Genomic DNA, 23700 nt, shown 5'->3' with positions numbered 1-23700 from the left:
CCGACGTCTATCAACCCTACAATGAATTGAAAAGAAGCAAAGAAATAGCAAGTATTACAAATGCACGGAACGAGTTCTGGAGTCCAAAATTAATCTTATTGTACACTGTTTCGAAGAAAGCTGAAGTTCAAGGTACAAGATAATCTGCATATTTCTAGTGTTGCTTTACGACTGGCAAACACGGGCAATCACCGAAAGCAGAGGAATATCTTATTGTATTCATTACTTTACCCTCATATTTCTCAGTTTCCATATCCTTAACCGTCACCAAGGGTAGCTTAGACAAAGTTCTCTAGTATGCTATTCACAGACATTTCGCAAGCCCGCGCTAAGAACGTGCTAAACTAGACCCGGCTATCAACTGGTTTCTTGTACGGGATTCATATCATATCATATCATATCATATCATATCATATCATATCATATCATATCATATCATATCATATCATATCATTTCATATCATATCATATCATATCATATGAATACGAAAAACGTTAGTTCGCTGATCATCCACCGGAAGCCCGCGCTAAGAATGTCTATGAATATGGTCCTTAGTGTTTATTTTTAAAAATTCTTCTTGTTATATACTTGTAGCCTAATTAATTACACTGCTCCACCGATTTAGTAGAATGCGTTTGCGCCTAAGAAAGAAGAACACAGTACATGTGGTCTGTTGTGACGAGAATCCAAGCCTCCGCATACCGATAAGGCATCATGTTACAAAACGTTCACGTCCAAGTATTTCTGACGAAGTAAATATTAATCAACGCCTAGAAAACGGTGCAAATATTAAGAATATTGCTCGAGAGATTAAGGTTTTGTTTATTTATTTATTTATTTATTTATTCATTCAGTCATTCAATTTATAATTTATTTGTTTAGTCATTTAGTCATACATTTATTTATTATTTATTGATTTATTTATCATTGTATTTTATAGATAGGTAAATTATAGGAAATAAAATTAATTTGCATTAACGTTGCATGAGATTCACTATTTATAATTAATTAACAAATCTTAAAGACCCATTTCCGTATGATGAATATTTTACTGTCTATCATATTCCTCGACTTTCATGCTCTACCGAGACCAGTGTACAGTAGTGGCAAAAACAAAACCGGTCCGAACCTTGCACCAATTTCTGAACCTTGTTCACTCCAGAGCACGATAGACTGGTAACTAAGACTTTTGTGGTTCGAATCCTGCCTGGGAATGAAACTTTCTTTTGTTCCGTATTCAAATTTATTCCCAATACTTTTCGATTGATGGTAATATTCATGTTCTGGGAATAGTAATTTAATTAAGTAATAAAATATCGCTGCAATCGAAAAGTATTTAGAATAAATTTGAATAAGAAACACAAAAAATTTTCCTTCCCACGCAAGATTGGAACCACGAAAGTCTTATTACCAGTCTATCGTGTTCTGAAGTGATCGAAGCTCTGAAATCAGCTGTAAGGGTCGACCCGGTTTTTTTTGCCACTACTGTACATAGACTTGTCTTTGTTCTACTCAAGCACCATACTTGTGATTATAGGGAACTTGCTCCGCGTGTTATATCAAAGTAGGTGGACATTTACTTACTCCTAAATCGATGGAGCAGTGTATTTAATTAAAAACAATGAAATGGAATTAATGAATTATCTATACAATGTCACCAAATTTTGTGAATTCACTGACCCACTAGAATTTGAGTCTTCGCAAAATGCACAATTATTTCCTCCATGATGGTATATTTAGTTGAGACTTTTCATTTTCCAATTACAAGCAGTTCACACTAACAAAGAAATGAACGTTGTCCATACATCTTGCTTACACAACTTTTAACACTGTATCACTTCGGAATGAACTTTGTCAATAATTGTCATTAGGAAGTTTCACAAGAGACCGGTAGCAGTCGTATTCTCTTTCTGCCATCTTGCTAAATCCTGTTGTAGTAAGCTGCGTAGAGCGGATTGCATACTGCATGATTTCTGTCTGTTCTTTTCAATGTATTTCCTCACAATTGGTGTGAAGAAAACAGGATTAATGTTCTCTGCGTCTTGTTCTCCTGTCAGGAAACTGACTATAATTCCGACGACTAGCATGATGACCATTCCTATCAGCGTGTAATATTGGTATGAAATTCGATATAGAAAGAAAACGTCTTGTACTGCGGTTTCTGTCCTGAAACATATGCATAAGTTGTTCTGTGATGGTAGTATAAGTAATAGTACGATTGTTTTTATTGCTATAATACACGATCTTTACGCCTTATCTCTTGCGTCCTGTGTGACGGGAGATAAGGTAAATGCCCGAAACAGAAAGCGGGCAAGTACATTATTATTGGTAATACTCGACCGAGGCCAGTGGAGTCTTGCAGCCCAGAGCGCCACTTGTACTGCTCTGTGCGTTCGAATAGCGTCATCGCGATAGTTCATATTACGCCCGCGGTTACACTCGCCTCGGTAGAGTAATATGCTGGTAAGTGATGATATTCATATGAATGTGATTACTAGAGATGAAGCAATTCCTTCGTAAAAACGATATATGTGACTCGAGTATTGTACATGACGTCAGAGAGAAAAGGGTTTAGAATAATTGTTTTCTGTACTGTCTGGTTACAGCAACAGTGCTGAACTTTGCTACTACGTGTCCTGTGTCGTAGTAATTGAGCGAGTCGATTTATAACCTATAGTGTAGTGTTACTGTCATTACTTTAGCTATATATTTTTTTATTTTAGTAGGTTACTTTACAATACTTTATCAACATCTTAGGTTATTTAGCGTCTGAATGAGATGAAGGTATTAATGCCGGTGAAATGAGTCCGAGGTCCAGCACCGAAATTTACCTAGCATTTGCTCATACTGGGTTGAGGGAAAAACCCGGAAAAACCTCAACCAGGTAACTTGCCCCGACCGGGAATCGAACTCGGCCCACCTGGTTTCACAGCCAGACGCTCTAACCGTTACTCCACAGGTGTGGACATTACTTTATATATCTTTTCTAATATACGAATAATAGGTACGCCTTAGTTGAATTGTACACTCCATACAGGACTACCAAGAGTAACAACTTTTTAGTGGTCATATTTCACTCCTTTTGAAAGGAAGATTCTTCGAAGAATATATGGTCCAGTTTTTGAAAATGGATTATGGAGAAAAAGATATAATGGGGAATTATATAGCATGTTTAAAGAGCTCAATATAATAAATATAATGAAAACCAATAGATTGAGGTGGGTGGGACATGTAATAAGAATGGATGCATCAGAACCTTGTAAAAAATTATTCTCACAAAGGATACGAGGACGACCACATCTGCGATGGATTGATGGAGTGGAGGAGGATCTTGCAAGAATGGGATACAGGAAATGGAGGACTGTTGCACAGGACAGAGACAGATGGCAACGCCTACTGAGGGAGGCCAGGGCTCATAACGGGCTGTAGTACCAATGATGATGATTATGATGATGATATTTCACTCCAAATGTTCTGAATAGCCTATGTAGTGCGCAACGTTTATTTTCCACTCTGTCTGTATGTCTTAAACCTACTCTTGTTTACTTCTAACTGTTGTGCAGAGTTCAGAAGAACCCCACACTGTATAGTTGAAGCGTAAGCAACCTCGTGTCCAAGGAAGGAGAGGTTTCATTATTAGTGATGACACAAAGTTAAACCGACAGATTTCAAACCTAGCCAGATCGCTAACTTCGCAGCGGGAAGTGAGGCCGTAAGCCGCCATTTTTAAAGTGAGAAAGAATCTGTTTTTGCTCCAGAGATTTCTATTAACAATGTATAAAAGAGCAGTATACATACTGAGTGTGATATTAGCACAAAGGTGTCAATATCACGTGTCGCTTTTAGGCGCACAAACCACCGGTTTTAAGTCTACTGAAATGAGTATAATCAGAAGTCGCCAGCTTTAATGCTGACAAGAACGTGTGTGACGTTATGACAGTGATATGTGCTGCTTTTGGGTGCACAAATAGGAATTACGTGAGTAATACATAATTTCGTGCCTGTTGGACAAATGGCGGAACATGTAATTCACTGTCTCAGTCCCTAAAGCTTCCGTGATAGGCAGTTAGCGATCTATAGTTCACCAGAATGTTATTACTCCTGGCCTTGACGGCGCTGCTGTTTGTTTATTACTTACATCATCTTTCATCAGTTTGAAGCTGCGGGATGTTGAGGGGACGGACGAATATGTACACAGATGTGTTCCGATTTCTGCCACGGGTAATAATATTCTGGTCGGGTTATAGGTACGAGTAGCTTCGAAATTTGTGGTTAGATCCATTGCGTACTTCCCGTATACTGATGTAGTTTGGGAATGTCTAAGAGGTGACAGTATCGCTCAGCAGTTCCAGAATATTTCAATTAGATGAGTATGTCTTTCGACCTCGACCTATCATTTTGAACGGGGGGATGACCACTCTATTCGCTCCAATAACCTTACCTAATCAACATATTGAGTAGAAGTAATATGACTGTAAAGATTTTAACGGCTTATTCCTCGGATAGTGAAAAAGAAAATATGCAAATACCATATTAGTCCCAAATGAATAATTTTCTCAGAAAAAATAACTATCACCTAAATGTTAACAGTGTTTCACTCGATAAGTTCTATACGTAGGATTCTATTTTAATTCTTAACATTAGAGAAACTGATAAGAAGTGATTTATCTGTCTGCAGGTTTTAAAGAAAATGGATGATTTTCTTACAAATTAAACAAAGGGACTAGCACGTATCGTTATTTGCTACCATTTGGAAGTCTCGGAACCTTGCTGAAGTGAGTAAGGAACGGAATGCTGCAGTTTACACCTGAGTTGGTGTATTCGTAGGTGAGCCGGCAATGCACTGTTGCCAAACTACGCAGACTTTGAGCTTAATTTTCTTAAGCCTTGGTTTTTCTGAACTGACGCATGCGAAGTGCGAGGCCCGCCTCGCACAAATCCGGACTACACGAGAGATACTGTTCTCCAACCAGGAGATCAACCGTGAAAGGAATGTGCTTACTATTGCGTCATCTATTGGAACGAAGTATATAGATAATATTACCGTTATAACGTCAGTTTAAAAACCATGCTTCTCTCCTGCATATGTTATTTCCTGTATGGAAAGATTAAAAGACCAGGAGATTAACAGTGATCTAATTTTGTAACTAGGGTAGTATCAATATGTGTGTATCAATGTTATGGTTTGTGCTGTGAGAGCTAGTCAATAGAGATAAGAGTACCCACGTGTGTGACCTTATGACGTCTTATGACATCAACATTCATTCACAGCATTACCCCGCTTCGTTTCATTCCCCAAAGATTTTCTCGTGGTTGGAGTACAGTAGTGAGTGGTTTCTACCACTCACTATGTCTCGTGTAGTCCGGATTTGTGTGAGGCGGGACTCGCACCTCGCATGAGTCGGTTGAGAAAAACCAAGGCTGTACTAAGCACTTAATTAAAAAAATACTTTTTATTATTATGATGTACCCCTTTGCCTTCTTCAATTTGCACAGTTGTATCACTTCCACTCTGTATGGGTTATTATAGCAAGTTTCAGTTTCGTCCTCTGTAACATTGCTTCATAATTATATTTTCAAACTAATTTGCTTCGCTTGTTTTACGGTAAGTGAAGACTAACCTTGGAGTGGAATTTGTAAGGGTCACATTTGACTGGCATCCATCAATTCTGGTTGGTAGTACTGGTAACTCGATCTTCTTGTCGGCAATGGCCTTCTCGGTGCCGATGACGATCCAAGACATAATCAGGAAACTGCATACACTGCCTGCTAGAGCGCCCTGATCAACAACATGAGCACATTAAGTATTATTAATAGTACAAACGTTACACTTATACCTCTATAAAGTAAACATTACTTGAAGATTCCCATGTACATTGAAGGTCCATCTGCGAAACAGATATGCTTATAAACATGTTGGCGAATCGTATTTTATAATTATTACAGGAGTACGGGTGAATTTGCGCGAACCTTCGACGCTGTTCCTGACGTGAATATGTCTCTAAGATCGGTCCAGTAGTAGGGTGCCGTCCGAGAATGTCGACCGACACAATATCAGGCCAATTTTGTCGCGCCTATAATTTCTAAACTACACGACATATTCCAATAAAGTTAACGACAATCGACAGATAAAAGATCAATGTAACCTACGTGACCTTGTGTTATATCGGGTGACATCATTCAGCGATACGCAACAGGGGGGAATTTGAGGCACGAATTAGCAGGTCGCGCGGTAGCCAAGGCAGTGTAACTTCAGAATGCGAAGGGATAGATCGTTCGCAGTGATGTAAAGCGATTCGTAACGATTATACAATCTCAATTGGGCAAAAATCAACAGAAGACAGGTTAAATTGAAAAAAATTAAAGAGTGAACTTGAGTAAAATGAAAAAATCACATTATCGAAGCATAAGCAGCGCAAATGGGAGTGGGCGTATAAGCAACGAGTAACAAACGAAAGAGCACGATGGTTACTATTGCAAGCGAAATGTTTATTGTCAATGCGTAGAAAATGTTACTCCCAGGATTCCCAGCACAGCGAAGATGTAGCCTACCGGGTTTTTGGTAATTATCTGAAAAGAAGAGAAGTTGATTGTTACTACTGACGTTTAACTTAACAGCAATTCTATCAGCGATGTATGACGCAAGAAGCTTGTGGCTATCACTCCGATACAACCTACTCCATTTTTTTTTACTTTCTTTACTTTTTTATTTAACGAACTTGTATAAACTAGGCCTACCTATCGTCGATGTAATTAGTGAAACTGATATTGTATTTGGCGATATGAGGCCAAGGATTCTCTCTAGATTAACTATAATTTGCCTCACGAATGGGGAAAACCTCGGAAAACCCCAATCAGATAATCAGGTCAAGCGGGAATCGAATTCACGCCCGAGCGCAGCCCGAATCAGAAGGCAAATGCTCTACAGCCTGAGCTACGCTGCAGCCTGGCGCTGTACCACTATATGGTTAGAATTATTGTGTGTTATATAAAGTCGGTAAGAGACTGAAATGTAATATCTATTTTTACTTTTATTTTGTTGATAAATTAATAAAATATATTTCGTTATTTCTTCGGGCATAGACGACGAGCGTATGCGTTATCATTTCCTGCAGTTCTTGAGAACGGAATGTTGTAAGTTAGGAGATGGAACCTTGTAATTTAGGCTATGAAGAACAGGCCTGATCTTCACACAGAATCAGACAATTATTATTGGGTGTTATTGAACTTCAGTTAATGTGCACAGCACACCACAATTACACTTCAGGCTGAATCTGATCTGGGAAAAGTGTTCATCGCCACTTGTTCGTCTTGTCTCGCACGGGGAAACCACAGATGCTCATGTAGGTCAGAGTCAGACTCGTCAGTAAGGTACAGTATGCTTGGGGTAAAGTCTTAGGAGTAGTACGGATTTCCGATGTTGATATAGGGAGAGCTTGGAGCTTCGGTTCTCTAAAGGTTATCAGGATACACATCTGCGGATTTGCACTGGCTGTATCGAAGCTGAAGCAGGATGGCCCAACTATCAGCTTAGTTTTCACGATGCTGATTCTGGTAGGTTTGCGGCTAATGATTACTGAGACTTATTGGGCTACTCGTCTGCGGATGGCACCGGGCTGTACAGCCATTGCCACCGTTTCTGGCATGTGAAATATGTAATGGGAACGTTGAGAGAGAGTATCTCATCTTTGCCACAAAATGTGGGCGAGAAAGCTGACAACTGTCATTGACAGATCGTTGACGTCACATGTGGTTAGGGGGTGGTACCATTCTCAGCCTAAGTAGCAACAGATTGTACAGTGCACTCAAGGACACATCCCAGTAATGCGAAGTGCGAGTGTCTTGCCTTTGACGCAGTGGACAGATTGATGACGTGACGTGCTCAGTGGTACCGTTCTCAGCTGCACTGGCAACAAGTGCTCACTGACTGGCATTTTACTCAAGGACACACGCCAAAAACGCTGGCACTGGCTATATAATGGGCTGATGCAGGATGGCCCACAACTTGGCTACAATAGGTAGAGAAATAAATGCCGGGATGTTTGAGTGGATAGCTAGATGGGCTCATAGATAAAAGAATGGATAGGCCTAAGTGCGTAGGTAAGTAGTTAGTTGAGTATGTAGATGTGTAATTAGTTGGGTAGGTATGTATGTAGGTAGATGTAAGTACTTGTGTATGTTGCAGGATAGGTACACAAATATACGATCTTACACAATAAAAGCGGAAAGGTGCATACACTGAAAAATACGTCAAATTAAACCTTAAGAAGAAATGTGGAAAAATTTTATTTGTGTCTGGTACTAACCTTAGAATTTCCTCTAGGATAGAACATCCCAAAAGTGAAGACTCCTACAATTGCTCCCAAAGTTATACCTCCAAATGCATAAAGCATCTGAAAATAGAATTTGAATGGGTATATTGGAAAGTCGTAAAATTGTTGCATAGTGTATTCCTTAATATTTGTAAGATATGTTTTTTTAATTATTTCCAGGAGGTTAATCTGTGAAATATTTCAGACAAAAATTTTCCATACTATTTTCTTCTTTTCTGTTCCCTTTTCGAGAAAAAAATTGTTTGATATGAAACATTTCATAGAGTGTTTCATGAGAGCCATTCAATTAATTCCCAATATGCTCAGTCAATTTAAGAGAGCAGTGCATTATGATAATACATTATTGAAAGAATTTCTGGACATTCAAAGGAAAAAACTAAAATTCTTCAAATCATTTGTTATCATAATACACTGATCTCTTAAATTGATTGAGCATATTGGAAATTAAATTAATAGCTTTCCAAAAATACGCTATGAAATGTTTCGCATAAAACAATTTTTATCTCGAAAATTAAGCAAAAAATAGCAAAATTGAATTAAACATTTTGTTTGAAATATCTAAAAGAATAATCCCTTAAAATCAATGACATTACTTACGTTTCACCTGTATACATATAATATATTTCATGTAAAGAATCACATTCATATAATGTGTACCTCACAACTTCCTTAATAGACTATATTCAATTTCACAAAAGCTGTATTATTTTCATAAGGATTATTGTTTCTTGAGATGAATGTTACCATACATCCCACTCTAATCTAATTAAAGCAAAACTCAAAAATCAATCATAACCCAATTGAAGAGTTTGATCCCAAAACGAGTTAAGTCAGTTTTTATGACAGGATCTAAAGATGTTTTATAAATACATTCAATGCTCACATAATTTTCTCATATCATGAAAAACCACAAACTGAAGTAAATTTCTAAATCAAAATTTATATTTGTACAATCAGGATTGTTCAAACACAACGCATATGAGTTTGTTTGTATGCAAGTTTTCTTCATTGTAATAAAAACAACTACATATTTTGTTTTACTGCACAGCGATTGCAATTATTGTATCAAAGTTATTGTGTATCTTAAGGCGAGGAAAATACTTTCTTTTACAGCATTCAACGAATTTGATACGTTATGTCTGTAATATTGAACCGTTTCAAGTTGATAATTACAATTTATAGCATCCTCAAGATTGGACGACTTGTGTGGTAACAGATTCGAAAGAGAAAGCGCTATACACTCACATGACTGGCGTACATGAACGTGACATTTTCTGAAAGTCTACTGCTTACAATCAAATCTAATCTGAATTGCAGAAACTGTGGTTAATGTACAAAAGTTTGATATGTCATGAAAAAGGAGGAATGACTAAGTTTCAGTTTGGAAAATACAAAGACAAACCTCGAAAGCTGTTTTTATTTTTCTGATCTATGTTCACAGAAATTGTTGACTTAGGCCTGATCTAGAAAATAAAACATAAGCTCCTGAAGCAATTGAATTCGAGTTCACTACACAACTTCATGGGACAACAATGCGATATTTTGGAAATAAGTAGAGAATTAATCGTACGAGTATTTTACCTTACCTTAAACAGTAGTAAGAAATGCATCATTACACTTCGATCTCGGGAAAGAAGTTATACCGACCCACATTAAAAGAACGTATTATATTTACCTGCACAATATTGCCTAATTCTGCTACAAGAAAAGCTACACAAATGCAGAGCAAGCCAGATAAAGTCACAATGAGTTTTATAATGTTATTTGCCGTCTTATCCGTTACGTTTCTTCTCAGGCAAGGTCTGATGAAATCTTCGTAAAGTGTGGCTCCCATAGAGTTAAGACTGCTGGACATCGTGCTGAGGAAAGGGACAAAAATTATTGTGTAATTAAACATAGCAAAAGAAGTGTCAACTAGGCCTATATAAAATGCAAACTATACCGGGTCATAAATTTGACACCAAACACATTTTCTATAATTTAAAATAAAATAATATTCATTATTATCATTTTACATACATGGTAGCCTGATAACGTCTTACAAAGGTTCCTCCTACCATTTTTATTGGAGTCCAATATCTGCAAATGCTCTTATCTGAAGTGTAATTCTAACGTTTATATAAACATAAGACTATTTACGATATGATGTATCTGATAAAGTTGGCTACTACCCTCAATGAAGTGCTCTGAAGTTAGAAGGCGTTCATCGTGAAACTATTTTCACTCAGGTAAATGCCATCCGTTGTCCTTTTACTATCATAAATCGAACGCGACTGCCTAAGAAATATTGTCTACATTTCCCCTGAATCTCTCATGGGATAGATCTGTGTTGGATAGTATGAACAGAAAGCACAGACTGACCGAACATCAAGGTTAGAGAATTAACACATAGCTTATTTCCATTCAGTACACTTCAGTTTAGTAGCAGCACAGTATAGGGTAAAGTTGCCTAATGCCGTGATACTTTTTTTCACTCAATGTCACAAGATTGGGTATATTGTTAGGAAGTTTACCGATGTCTCAAAAGTAGGCGGAAGATGCACTCTTTCGAGAAAGATATCTGGCTCTATGATCAAATGGCTAATCTTTGACTGACATTCAATTTAAGAAAAAATATCACGGGATTAGGAGTATCACGGAAATAGGCAACTTTACCGTACATTAGAAAGGGAGAAGAAATAGTACGAAATGTTTGCACGAAGCTTTCACTATTAAGAGTTCCAATATTATTATAAGATAAGCTAATGCATGACATCTGTAATATAATATGTTAATTGAGTGATGTTGTTGACGAAAGCTGTTGCGCTGAATCACCGCTAAGCGGGCTGTCACTTGCCCATGTCACTTATCGAACTGCGCCGTACTAAGCGGAACCTGTTTCCAGAAGTACAGTTGCTATGAACTTGGAATTTGCTGTGGCTCAAATATATCATTTCTACAAACAAATTCAAGGGACCGGAACTCGATTCCAAGAGATTAGATACGTATCACGTGTAATTTTGTTATCTTTTGTTTTAAGCTACATGCTGACCAACTATCAAGGGAGTTTTTTTTATCTATCATTGATATATTCGCTAATAAATGATAAATACCCAAGGGCTCAATTCTGTGAAGGCAGGTGATGGTGACATATAAACTTTGTAATTACCTTAATGTTGCACTAAATACTCCTGCCACGAAGAGACCAGGGAGTCCTGGAATCGAGGCACAGATATCCATCACATAATAGGGAAATATCTGATCTGGCCTCTGAATTACCTGTTTCAAATGTAAATAATACATTTTAAAAAGGAAATAGGCCTACAGTACTATACAATGAACGTCCCAAATATCGTGGAGGTTATATGGCATGATTCACGAAGGCTTACCGGCACTTACGGAGAATATTTCCAAAGAAATTTGGAGAAATTGTATACTTAACTCCATAAAACTTTATTTTGTTCATAAATAACTTAATGAACATTTTCGATGTCATACAACCTCATTTCATTTCTCATTATTATATAATTTCCTTCTAAATTTGAATGCGAAATTACCGCATGGTATTCATTTATGAAATTCAACGTCATGCAATTTTAAAATGTCATATAATATCGATTAATATTTAATATTATGAAACATAATTCCAATTTTGGATGTCTTGTAACCTCATGCCTTAATTAAAGGTCATACAAATTGAGTGTCTAACCTCGTACAACTATATTTTATTCTTGAATTTCATATAGCCTTATTCTTATTTTAAATGGCATACAACTCCATTACGTTTTGGATATGACATAACTTCCTACTGATTTTGTAATTCAAATTACCACATACCATTTATTTGTGCCATGTAAGCTCATTCTAATTTTGGAAGCACTATACGTAAAATGTTATTCTTATTATAATAATACAAAATTTCCGTCTATAACTATAACCCTAATGTACTTTCGGGTGAAAATAGGGTTTAAGAGATTGTATATTCAAATACATAAACCATTTCTTTAATTTGGATGTGAAGTAACGCCGTTCAATTTTTGGATGTCATCTAACCTAAATCTATTCTTGGATAGCATATAACATCATATAATTTCATTTCATTTTTCGATATCGTAATAATCTTTGTTCTATTTTTGGATGCAACTTCATTATATTTTTGGGATATCATATAATCTCGTTCAGCTTTTGGATGTCATATAACTATGTAAATTGTCTAACCTTTATTAGTCAGATAATATTTTCGTACACTGATTTTTATTGTAATTGTCATAATTATAAATTTAATATTAACTTAATATTAATTGCAATTATAATTTAAATTTTATTCATATTGTAGTTTAATCCACTTGTAGAGGGAAAGAGAAGACCTAATGGTCTTATCTCTGATAGGTATAAATAAATAAATACTAGTAAATGTATATATATTCCTCCTAGTTTTGGATGTGACATCACTTTAAATTGTTCATTTTTGGTATATAGAGTGATTCATGAGGATATAATTTAATATTTTTGGTAGTCAATTAAAGCACAACTTTGTATAGAATCCAAATATAGAATGAAGTGTTATGATATTAAATATCAGAGATATTACATGGCAACGAATAATAGAATGATATCATATGGCATATGAATAGCATGCGGTAATTTGACTTCAAAATTCGGAGGTTATAACATCCAGAAATAAAAGAATTTTATGTCGCATCCAAAACAATATTGAGGTTATATGACATTAAAAAATAAAATGAAATTGTATGAGGTTGAATGTACAATATATGGTTTGCCATTAAATCCTCGGGTTATATGACATCCAAAATTTCAATGAGATTTTGTGATATTAAATATTAATTGAAAGTATATTACATCCCTAAATAATATGAGTTTATATGACATAAATAAGTATCCTGCGGTAATTTCACATTAAAATATAGGAGAAGGTTATATGACAAGGTTTCAGTGCAGTGAAATGTAGAATGAAGCTTTGAGGCATGCAAAACCAATATGATATCCAAAATACACTATCTGTAGATGACATGACAATAAAAGATACGTTCGGGTTTTTATACATGAGGTTATATGACATTCAAAACAATGCAAGGCAAACCTACATGTTAGTCAAAAGTAGGATGGAATTTCATGAAATTAAAAGTCGACATGAGGTTATAACACACGCTTTGTCAAATTCATATAAATCAAATCTCCCTGTAAATGATTATCCTTTAATTGCTTATTACAAAATAAGTTGTTTCGAAATAAACCTTATAATAAGTATCTAACCAAATTATTTTTTTGGCTTATTTAAACATCTTGCGTAATTTTGCGAGTTTCGTATAAACCTCGCAGAAATAACTGTCAACAGCCGTTGACATACGTACATCAACAGAGACCGGGCAGAAATACACGCCCTCCAGTTGCTACAAATTGAACCGAAATGTTGTGTTTGAATCTTTAATAAATCATAAATGATGTATTGAAATTTATTTTAAAATTTACTAGATAATAAATACCTTAGATTTGAGGGGATCGCATTCATAATACTTGGAGTAGATGACAAGTCCTGAAAAGCAGCCTAGAGACCACAGTACCACCAATCCAATGCAGGAAGAAATTACAGACCTGTAACATTTATTAGATGATAAATATGACAGACCAAACACTGGAAATGAACACTATATACACTTTCTCTTTATCTTCTTTAATTAGTAACAAAGGAGACTATCAATAAACTTTATCACGCAATTCAGTTTTAAAATCGTTGACTTCAAATTGATACATAGGTCTTCTTATATTTTGAGCACTTCACAGAGACTCCTTTCTTTTTATAGAATTCTAAATGAAAATTATGAACGTAGGCCTAACTTATTTCAAACTATTTATTATAATTAAAATTCATATGAGATGATAATAAGTATAATATTTTGGTGTGTTAATGGAAGAGGAATAAGGTTTGTCGAAGAAATGATGACGGACAAGAAAAGACAGAGTAGAAGAAATGTAATAATGAATTACAAATAATTAATGACCTAATAACTTGTACGAGAGGCGTTGTAAAACGGGAAGACGGCACTGTATACCAATTGTGAAGTGCCGCCTCACCAAAAAGGTATTGCTTAATGACAAATTCATTCAAATATTCAAATATGAGATGATAACAGGTAGTCTATTTGTATGTGATCAAAAATAAGAAAATAAATTTTTATATAATACTACATAAAACTTGTGTTAACGAGAAATGAAACAGAAATCACAATATTTCTGGCAGTTGATTATTTAGATCAGCCGTGGGGAGAACGTGACTCGCGAGACATTGTGGCTCGCAGTGATAGTGTGCATTTCGCCAGCTTCTAACCTCCTCCAACCCCCACCCTCCCACTCACTGGAGTCAAACTCCGTTCCATGTATTTGTCTCTGACCTGCGAGTGGCATATGTCTCTCTCGAAACCATGTACGATAATTCCAAGTAGGATGGGAGGACGCATTTTTTGCTGTCAATATGATGGTAATATTAAATGCATGATTTGTTCACAAGTATTACGAGAAAAACGGTTGTATAACATAAAACGGCATTATACTACATGTTACTCATGAAACATGAAAAGGTTAAGTGTTATCATTATCATCACCATCATCATCATCATCATCATCATCACCACCATCATCATCACCATCATCATCATCATCATCATCATCATCATCATCATCTCTGTACGTCGATCCTTTTTCAGTAGATGTACGAATAATGCGGTTAGCTCTTCAATTTAAACTCACAGATTTACAATGTGTGATGTTAAATGAAAGCTAGATGTAAGGACTTGACAAATGTTGAACTTTCAAATCTTTGCCGAAAAATAAATATCCGAAGCTTCGTTTTTTCACTTGCTCTGTTGAAGCCATGTTCGCTACAACTTGCGTTGTGAAAAAATATTTCCAACAATTAAAATAGTAAAAACCACATTTAGATCACGACTGACAGACAAATACCTTCGTGATCAACTACGACTGGCAGTAAGTGACATAATTCCTGATTTTGAAACTTTTTCTCAGAGACATTCTGAAGACAGTTAATTTTAGGTTGATGTTCATTTACTGTTCATTTATTTCTTCGTTACACGTACTAAACATTGGTTTGTAGCCTTGTACTGTATAAAATTATATTTAAGTGCTTGACGGAAGGAAAATGAAAATCCGTTAATAAGTCAGACAGTTGCTTTACTTCCCCTTCGGATGTCCGCCTCCCTCCATAGATGCTATGCACGTTGCAGGTTACACAGTGGCTCGGCGCACGATTACATTTTCGCTACCGCTGATTTAGACCGTAGCTTCAAATAACAATAAAATTGTTGCATTTAATGATAAGAAAATACTTCCTACTTTTCAATAGACTCGCTATAAATTTAACAATGGTAGTATCCTTCTCTTTATTATGTGAATCAGTGTCGTCAGCACTCGCTGAAATGTGAAAAGGGTAAGCAGAGCCGTCCCATGAGCCCCGTCGTGCAGCAGGAATAGGTAGAGAGCATACCCGCTAGCAGCTACGAGTGCACCATGGTGCACTGTGTATTCCGCGGGTAAGAGACGCTAGTCCCAGAGTGCTCCGTGCTGACGACCGCTGAAGTGAATGAATCTCACTTACACACTAAAATATTTGACAGTAGTAATTTTTTTCAGATATTACAATAAGAAATGAACAACGTGAATTTGAATTCATTGTTCTTCAGAAAATTCATTAGCAAGAACGTAGCTTAAAATAACAATAAAATTATTAGATTTACAATGTAAGATAAGAAGATAGACTACTAGTTACTTCACAAATTACTCATTATTTATATTATGATGGCAACCTACTCATCATTATGTAAATGAATCTCAGTTACACAGTGTGTAACATGTGAGAGTAGTCTTTTTTTCAGAGATTACAACACAAAGTGATGAACTTTTAATGTAGATAACTTACATGCGTGCTCTTGAATACGTTGGTAGGGAAACGTATCTCTGCACAATGGACTGGTTGAGGGAAACGAATCCAATTTCAAAGAACATTTGACAAAATATGGCATTCCAAAAAGTCAGTCTTACGTAAGGAGAAGCGCTAAATCTGGAAATAAAGTTCATATTATTACAACCCGATACATTTTCAATATTAATATGCAAATAAATATAGCGATATACACTTAAGCATGGATAAAATATTTCGAAGAAAGCGCTTGAATTATATTAGAATCTAATGAAAATTTATTACATTTAGATCAGGCCTTAATAGCTGTCAGAAGAGAATTGATACAACCTAATTCTATTGTAGAAATATTTACTGAGTTAAAAACATATTACATTCCATTTGTCCCAATTACATATATGAAAACAAATTCATGAACCCATAAAACAATATACAATTGAAAGGTAGAAAAGGAAACTTTCTGCAGACTTTAATCTTCTATAATTGTCTACAATGTACAATAAGAAGATAGTAGCTACTTCACAAATTACTCATTTTAAATAAACATTGTTGTATAATTATTGTGACCTTAATATGTCATCTTTAACCCTTCAGTGTTGGCGCCATAATGTTTGACACCAGTACTCACGCAGATTACACGTTGTCGATTTTCAAAGCAGAGAGATGATGACGTGATAAACAGCAGTGGATTACAAATTTATACCGGGCGAGTACTGGAGGGGGCTAATAATAATAATAATAATAATAATAATAATAATAATAATAATAATAATAGTAATAATAATAATAATAATCTGTACTCACTCAAAAAATCTTATCCTTCCTCCGGCTTCGCTCCTTCGCCATACAGTGTCCAGTCCACCCACTTGCTGAATTCCGATGATGATAACAGCCAAACTTGACATGAGCATCATTATTCCCTGCAGTAAATCTGTCCATACAACAGCTCTGATTCCACCCTGAGTATGTTATATCATCGTAATTCAGATTGTAATATCTTTAAGTAATATCGATAAATGTGATAAATTAAAAATATCATGGTAAAATACTTATAAGATGTTTACGTCATATACGTGTATATGAAGAGAAATATATTGAAAGTTGTAATAATTTAATTTAAATTGTTACTAAATACTTTTTCTCTGTGCTGTAGCATGTTAAAAATAAGGATACTTTTAGTACTAATCAGAACATTAGTAATTTTAATAGACGACCTCAATCTACCCTCTGTAAGTCTCACTTGTTATGAAAAATGAGTTCACTATTCATTAATAATTCACAACGCCCTTCGTAAATAATGACCTTAGAGCTTCATAGGGCAAACAAAACATAGGGTTTACAACAGAATTAACAAATTTTCTACATGTAAATATCTTTTACTCAACTAATTAACTATTCATGCATGTAAATTAAATTATGTCAGTTTCTAGAACACTGAGATATCTATTCAGTTACCATTGATTTGTTTATGTTATTAATTTGTTAAATCGTTCTCTTACAAGCAAACATTCTCATGGGGACAGATAAAAAGTAATTTTTTTCCTTTCACCATGTTAATAATGTCAAAACAAGTGCTTATACAAATTTTGGCCGCTCCACCGCAATTAAGAGGCCATTCAGAAGTGATTTTCCCTGGGGCCATTTACAGAAAAAAAATTACAATTTCATGGAAATATTTATTGGAACAGATACAGCAATTGTTGTGTTATTCTGCAACATATTTCCCATCAGAATTGAAACATTTGTTACACCGTGGGATCAACAGAGAGGTGCACAACACGACACAAGGATACAAATATTGGTCCCATAGTATGACAAATGTCTCGGTTCCAGTGGGGAATACGTTAAAAAATAGTTCAACAAATGCTGTATCTGCTTCAATAAATCTTTCCCATGATATTGTGATTTTTTTTTTGTAAACGATTCCAGGGAAAATCACTTTCTAGACGGCTTTGTAATTGCGATGGAGTGGCCAAAATTTGTATAAGCATTTGTTTTCACATTATTAATATGATGGAAGAAAAAAAAAGACTATTTTATCTGTCCCCATCAGAATGTTTGCTTATTAGTTCTTGAACATCGGAGCCTCTAACATATCGAACTGTCAACTATTGATTGGTTGATAAAGTTACAGAAATATGAGCTACATGCCTCGAGAGTCAAACTTGCATTATCTTTATTTATTATTTGTTTCATTATTCAGTTCAATTTTTAGGCCCACAGATAAAATCACACAAATCTTTTTCAGACACCAAATTTATATTCAGTAGACACTCCCGTTGAACTATGAGCACCATTACACATATTACTAGGATTTAGGATATTATTGAAGTCATGAAATATGAACAAGAAGTGAAAATTATTTATTATTATTTTTGTAAACATATGATGAATGTTTCGAAATCTCAAGAAGAACTCGGTAAACTGTGTCTGCCCTGCACAAGCTTGCAGGGAAGCAGTACAGACAGACTGTATTATATTTTCTAATTCTCTTTTCAACACGGATATAACTTCATTGATTGCTTGAGTTTAACTTATATTATTCATTTCCACGAGCCTGTAGTTCACAACGATTTGAAACTATATATATTGAAATGGTTGTGTGAGTATAATTCACTTCAAACTCACCAACATGGTGTACAAGATGCAAAGAAATGAGATAGCTGGGGATGTCACCTCTACTCCGATACCTATAACTGTTAAGAAAGGTAGTGTTATAATTATAACTAAAGCCCAATGTTTGGTCACATTGTACTACAAGTTTAGTGATCACATACTTATGGTTTACATTGGTTTGTGAAACGAATGATACGAGCAAGGACTCAATTACTGATACTGGGCATGAACAAACTTGTACAATCAGCTCATGAAAGAAACTACTGTATTTGTCTGCAAAACATACGTACTTTTTTGACAAGCAAATATATCATATAATTTACTTGCCTTGACTGAAAGCCAGCGACGTAACATAAACAGCCATTGACACTCTCAAGATCTGGTCAATTGTAGAGAGAAATGACACCGCTCTTCGTACATGATGATTGAATCTAAGCTCTAAGTACTGGAACACAGAGAGAGATAAATTTCTCTGATGAAAAGCCTAAGACTGCTCATGATACGACGTTGTAGCACAAGAGGAGATAACATTAAGGGCTAAATGATAGCCGTGAGCAATATGGAATGAAGGTAAATGCAAACAAAACGAAGGACATGGCTATAGAAAAAAAAGCAAAGGAAGTAATTATTATTATCATGTACCGAAGTACATATGATATTTCCGTGCAGATATTATATGTACTTTGGTACATCATAATAATATATTATGATATGCGAATAATCACTTAGTGATTTAAGACGGCACTTATTCCGTCGGATCCCGGCCACTTGGTCACTCATAATGAGTGTACCTCTGCACATGTGTGTGTGGACATGGTCCCACTGTCATACATCTACGACGCAGTGCATGAGGGTAGGCCACTAGAGGTAACCCAAAAGGTGGAACTTAAACTGAGAGGATTCGATCCGACATCGGGATGGGAATCCGGTGTGGCTTAGTGGATAGAGCATCAGCAAATAGAGCTAAAAAAACCCGAGTTCAAATCCGGAGAGAATTTTTCTCCGTTCCACTAATCTTTCATTAAAGAAAGTAATCTTGCGGAAGTGAATCTACGAATTCGAAATGAGGTAGTACATGAACAATACTGAACATTTTCAAATACTTGGGGTATTTTATAAGCAGTAATATGAGCTTCTGCCAGAAGTCAAAAGGAGGATAGCAATGGCAAATGCAGCTTTTAATAGAAAAAGGAGAATCTGTTGAGGACCTCAGGAAAGATAACTGAGGAAGAAACTAGTGAAATGTTTTGTGTGGGGTGTGGAATTGTGTAGGGCAGAGATATGGACATGATGACGAAGTGAAGAGGAACAACAGCTGAAATAAATTTAAATGTGGATATGGAGAAGAAAGGGGTGTGTGACATGGGCAGACAAAATAAGGAATTAAGATTTGCTAGTAAGAGTGGATGAAGTAAGAATAATGTTGAATTTGATCAGAAAAAGAAAAGAAAATTGGCTGGGACACTGGCTAAGAGGAAACTGCCTACTGTAGGATGCATGGAAGGAATGTTGAACGAGAGGAAAGTTCGGGGCAGAAGAAGGTATTAGATGATAGACAACATTAAGATAAGATACATGGATCGTATGCGGAGACTGAGAGAAAGGCGGAAAATATAGGAAATTGGATAATGCTGGATTGCAGTGAAGGGCTATTTAGCATAAAACTATGAATCAATGAATTAACTAATTTTAGTACACAGGATAAGATGATTTCCTTTTTAAGAGGGACTGAACAAGGTAGATATTTGAGAATTAGAAAATTAGAGAACAATAATTGTTAAGAAAATTATTTTCTCCTTATTAATTTTCGAACAACTCCTGTTTACCAAAATGCAGCACTGCTACAATATTTAATAATAGTACTAATTTAGGTCCAAGAATTTGTAACAAATTTATATTTAAATATCCTAATCTTGTCAATTCTAATAGTTCTAGTTTTAAATTTAAAAATTTATGTTTTGATATTATAAATAATGAAAAATTTTAAATTTAAATTTATATTATCTTGACTACACAACTTCTAACAATATATCACCTGTGGAGTAACGATTAGCACGTCTATCCGCGAAACGAGGTGGCCCGGGTTCGATTCTCGGTCGGGGCAAGTTACCTGGTTGAGGATTTTTCCGGGATTTTCCCTCAACCCACTATGAGCAAATGCTGGGTAACTTTCGGTGTTGGACCCCGGACTCATTTCACCGGCATTATCACCTTCAGCTTATTCAGACGCTAAATAACCTAAGCTGTTGATAAAGCGTCGTAAAATAACCTACTAAAATAAAAACAATATGTAGTTTATTGATTTCGCGTGTTAAATACTAGGTTACGGTAACTTGGTGATTAGTTTCAACCTGTTGTAGGTTATCTTACGAACTGGTTGGCCTTGGTTTTCGCGCTTTCTGTTTGCGTATTTTTTGTTTTGTTTGTGTTGTGTTGCTATGTTTTTTGTAATTATGTTCTGTATTTCTTATTATGTTGCCTATTATACATACATCACACTAATAGCCTATACAAAAACAAAAACACCCATAAGATTGCAATCAAGAAATTAAATTGCAGCATTGCATACAGAACAAAAAATATCTACAAAAGCATCTCAACACACAAACAACGAAAACATACACATACTATAACACAGGTGTATACAAACTCAAATGCAACACCTGCAACAACTTCTACATAGAACAGACAGCAGAACATTTCAAAGATGTTACAAGAACACATCACAGCCACAACAAAACTACAAAACACTTCTACAAATGCGGAACACATCACAAATGCCAACCACACCTAATGCTCCTCTCAAGAATGTTGTTGAGGATATGATGAAATTGAGTTCAGATTTTTCTAAGAGGGATCATGTAGTTATAGTGGGTGGGCCAGTATTGATAACGATTGTAACTATTCTATTGAGAAAGATGTCAACAACATAATTGAGATGAACAGCCATACCAATGTGGGATTTCTCAGTCTTTTCGGCAGGTACGACAAGCCGTATCTTCACAGGAGGGTGCGGAGTGTGAATATGCGGCTTGAGCGGGCTCTGATGAGACCTGGGGCATCACACATTGGTTTGATAGATGTAAGTCCTATAAGAAGGTATGAATATACGTCACATGGCCTGCATCTGAATGGTAGAGGCAAGGAGCACCTTTCGGTTCTTATTGCTAATAGCATCAGAGGCAGCCATGTTAAAAAGCAGAGTTGTAATATTCCTGTGTTAGTTAATGCTAGGGCTTCTCCTTTTCTAGGTTAAACCTCCCACCAGTAAGGTGTTTGAAACAAGTTCAACTAAATTGTAAATGCTCTGATGTTTCTAGTAATGAACACAGTAACTTCACTATTTTTCATCAAAACATTAGGGGATTAAAACAAAAAACTGATGAATTGATCACTTCTTTAGCAACTCAAAAGCATAAACCTCAGATATTATGTATAACTGAACATCATATGAAGCAACAGGAAATATTACAACTGTCTTTACATGGATATGTATTAGGTTCTCATTTCTGTAGACATGTCTTCCAAAAAGGGGGTGCCTGTATTTTTATCAGAGAGGATCTATTATTTAGTAAAATTGATATATCTGATTTTTGCCTTGAACAAGATATTGAAATCTGTGGAATACAAATTGGTTATGAGATATCAAATTTAATTATCTTATGTGTTTATAGGGCGCCAATGGGAGATTATAAGAAATTTACAACTAACTTAGATTCATTATTGAAAAGACTTTATAAATCACATACCGAATATGTAATCTGTGGTGACATAAACATAGATTATCTATCAGAAAGCTCATGTAAAAGAAAATTAAACTCACTTCTTGAAACTTATAATCTTAGTCACACAGTAAGTTTTCCAACCAGAACACAAGCTGGAAGTAGTACTGCCATTGATAATATATTTATAGATAAAAGTAGATTGAATTCCTATTCAACAGTACCATTAGTCAATGGCCTGTCTGATCACGATGCACAAATTCTAAGTGTTTTCAATATGAGTGAAAAATTCCAAAGTGTTAATCTAAAAATAAGAAAAAGGATTATAAATGCTGAATCTCTTCATCATTTAAATACATGTCTACAAAATGAATCTTGGGAAAATGTATATAGTACCGATACCATTGATATTAATACTAAATTTAATGCATTTTTCACTACATTTACGAATTATTTCAATGAATGTTTTCCAGTCAAGGTGGTGAAAAAATGTAAAAGTAAAAACATGTGGATAACTCAGGGAATTAAAATATCATGTGCTAGAAAAAGGAATCTATATTTAATGAGTAGGAATAGTGATGATCCTCATGTTCTTAATTACTACAAGAATTACTGTAAAACTTTGACAAAAGTTATAAAAGATGCAAAGAAAATGTATCTGAATGAAAAAAATACAAAATTCAGATAATAAGATTAAAACTATTTGGGATATTATTAAAAATGAAACTAATCGATATTCAAAGAGTGAAAATATTACTTGCATTAAAATCAATGATAGTAAAATAGATAACCCAAAATCAATTGCAAATCATTTTAACGACTTCTATATAAATATTATTCAGAACTTAAACATTCAAGATTGTGCAGAAGATGCTGCACTTGGTTACCTAACTGATGCATTTAACACTGAGTTTTTAGATCTCAAATTTATTCCCACTACCGCAGCAGAAATCATGCATGTGATAAAACAACTAAAAACAAAATATTCCTCTGGATATGATGAAATTCCAAGTAAAGTTCTGAAAGCTTGTTCTGAAATATTATCCCCTCCGTTAAGCTATCTATGCAATTTGTCAATGCAATGTGGTATTTTTCCAG

General features: G+C 35.3%; 1 protein-coding gene across 1 annotated transcript; it reads right to left on the bottom strand.

Moving 5' to 3' along the window:
* Positions 1–1182: 1182 nt before the first annotated feature.
* On the bottom strand, positions 1183–18956 carry LOC138712086 (sodium-coupled monocarboxylate transporter 2-like). Its single transcript, XM_069843480.1, has 9 exons — positions 18893–18956; positions 17069–17223; positions 16265–16405; positions 13818–13926; positions 11483–11592; positions 10010–10193; positions 8308–8394; positions 5623–5780; positions 1183–2167 (listed from the first exon to the last, which is right to left on the bottom strand). The coding sequence occupies exons 1-9, from the start codon at positions 18896–18898 to the stop codon at positions 1879–1881; spliced, it is 1239 nt and encodes a 412-aa protein (XP_069699581.1). The 5' UTR covers positions 18899–18956; the 3' UTR covers positions 1183–1878.
* Between the last annotated feature and the right edge of the window lie 4744 nt (positions 18957–23700).

Source organism: Periplaneta americana, chromosome 13 (genome assembly GCF_040183065.1).
Source record: "Periplaneta americana isolate PAMFEO1 chromosome 13, P.americana_PAMFEO1_priV1, whole genome shotgun sequence".
In the NCBI taxonomy this organism is placed as follows: Eukaryota; Metazoa; Arthropoda; class Insecta; order Blattodea; family Blattidae; genus Periplaneta; species Periplaneta americana.
This window is presented reverse-complemented; position numbering and strand designations above follow the sequence as displayed.

Excerpts from the sequence above, each read along its gene's own strand:
- LOC138712086 (XM_069843480.1), bottom strand. Across the intron at positions 5,781-8,307 it reads ATCCTAGAGGAAATTCTAAG|GGCGCTCTAGCAGGCAGTGT; the intron begins GTTAGTACCAGA and ends GTTGTTGATCAG. Across the intron at positions 2,168-5,622 it reads CTTACAAATTCCACTCCAAG|GACAGAAACCGCAGTACAAG; the intron begins GTTAGTCTTCAC and ends CATATGTTTCAG.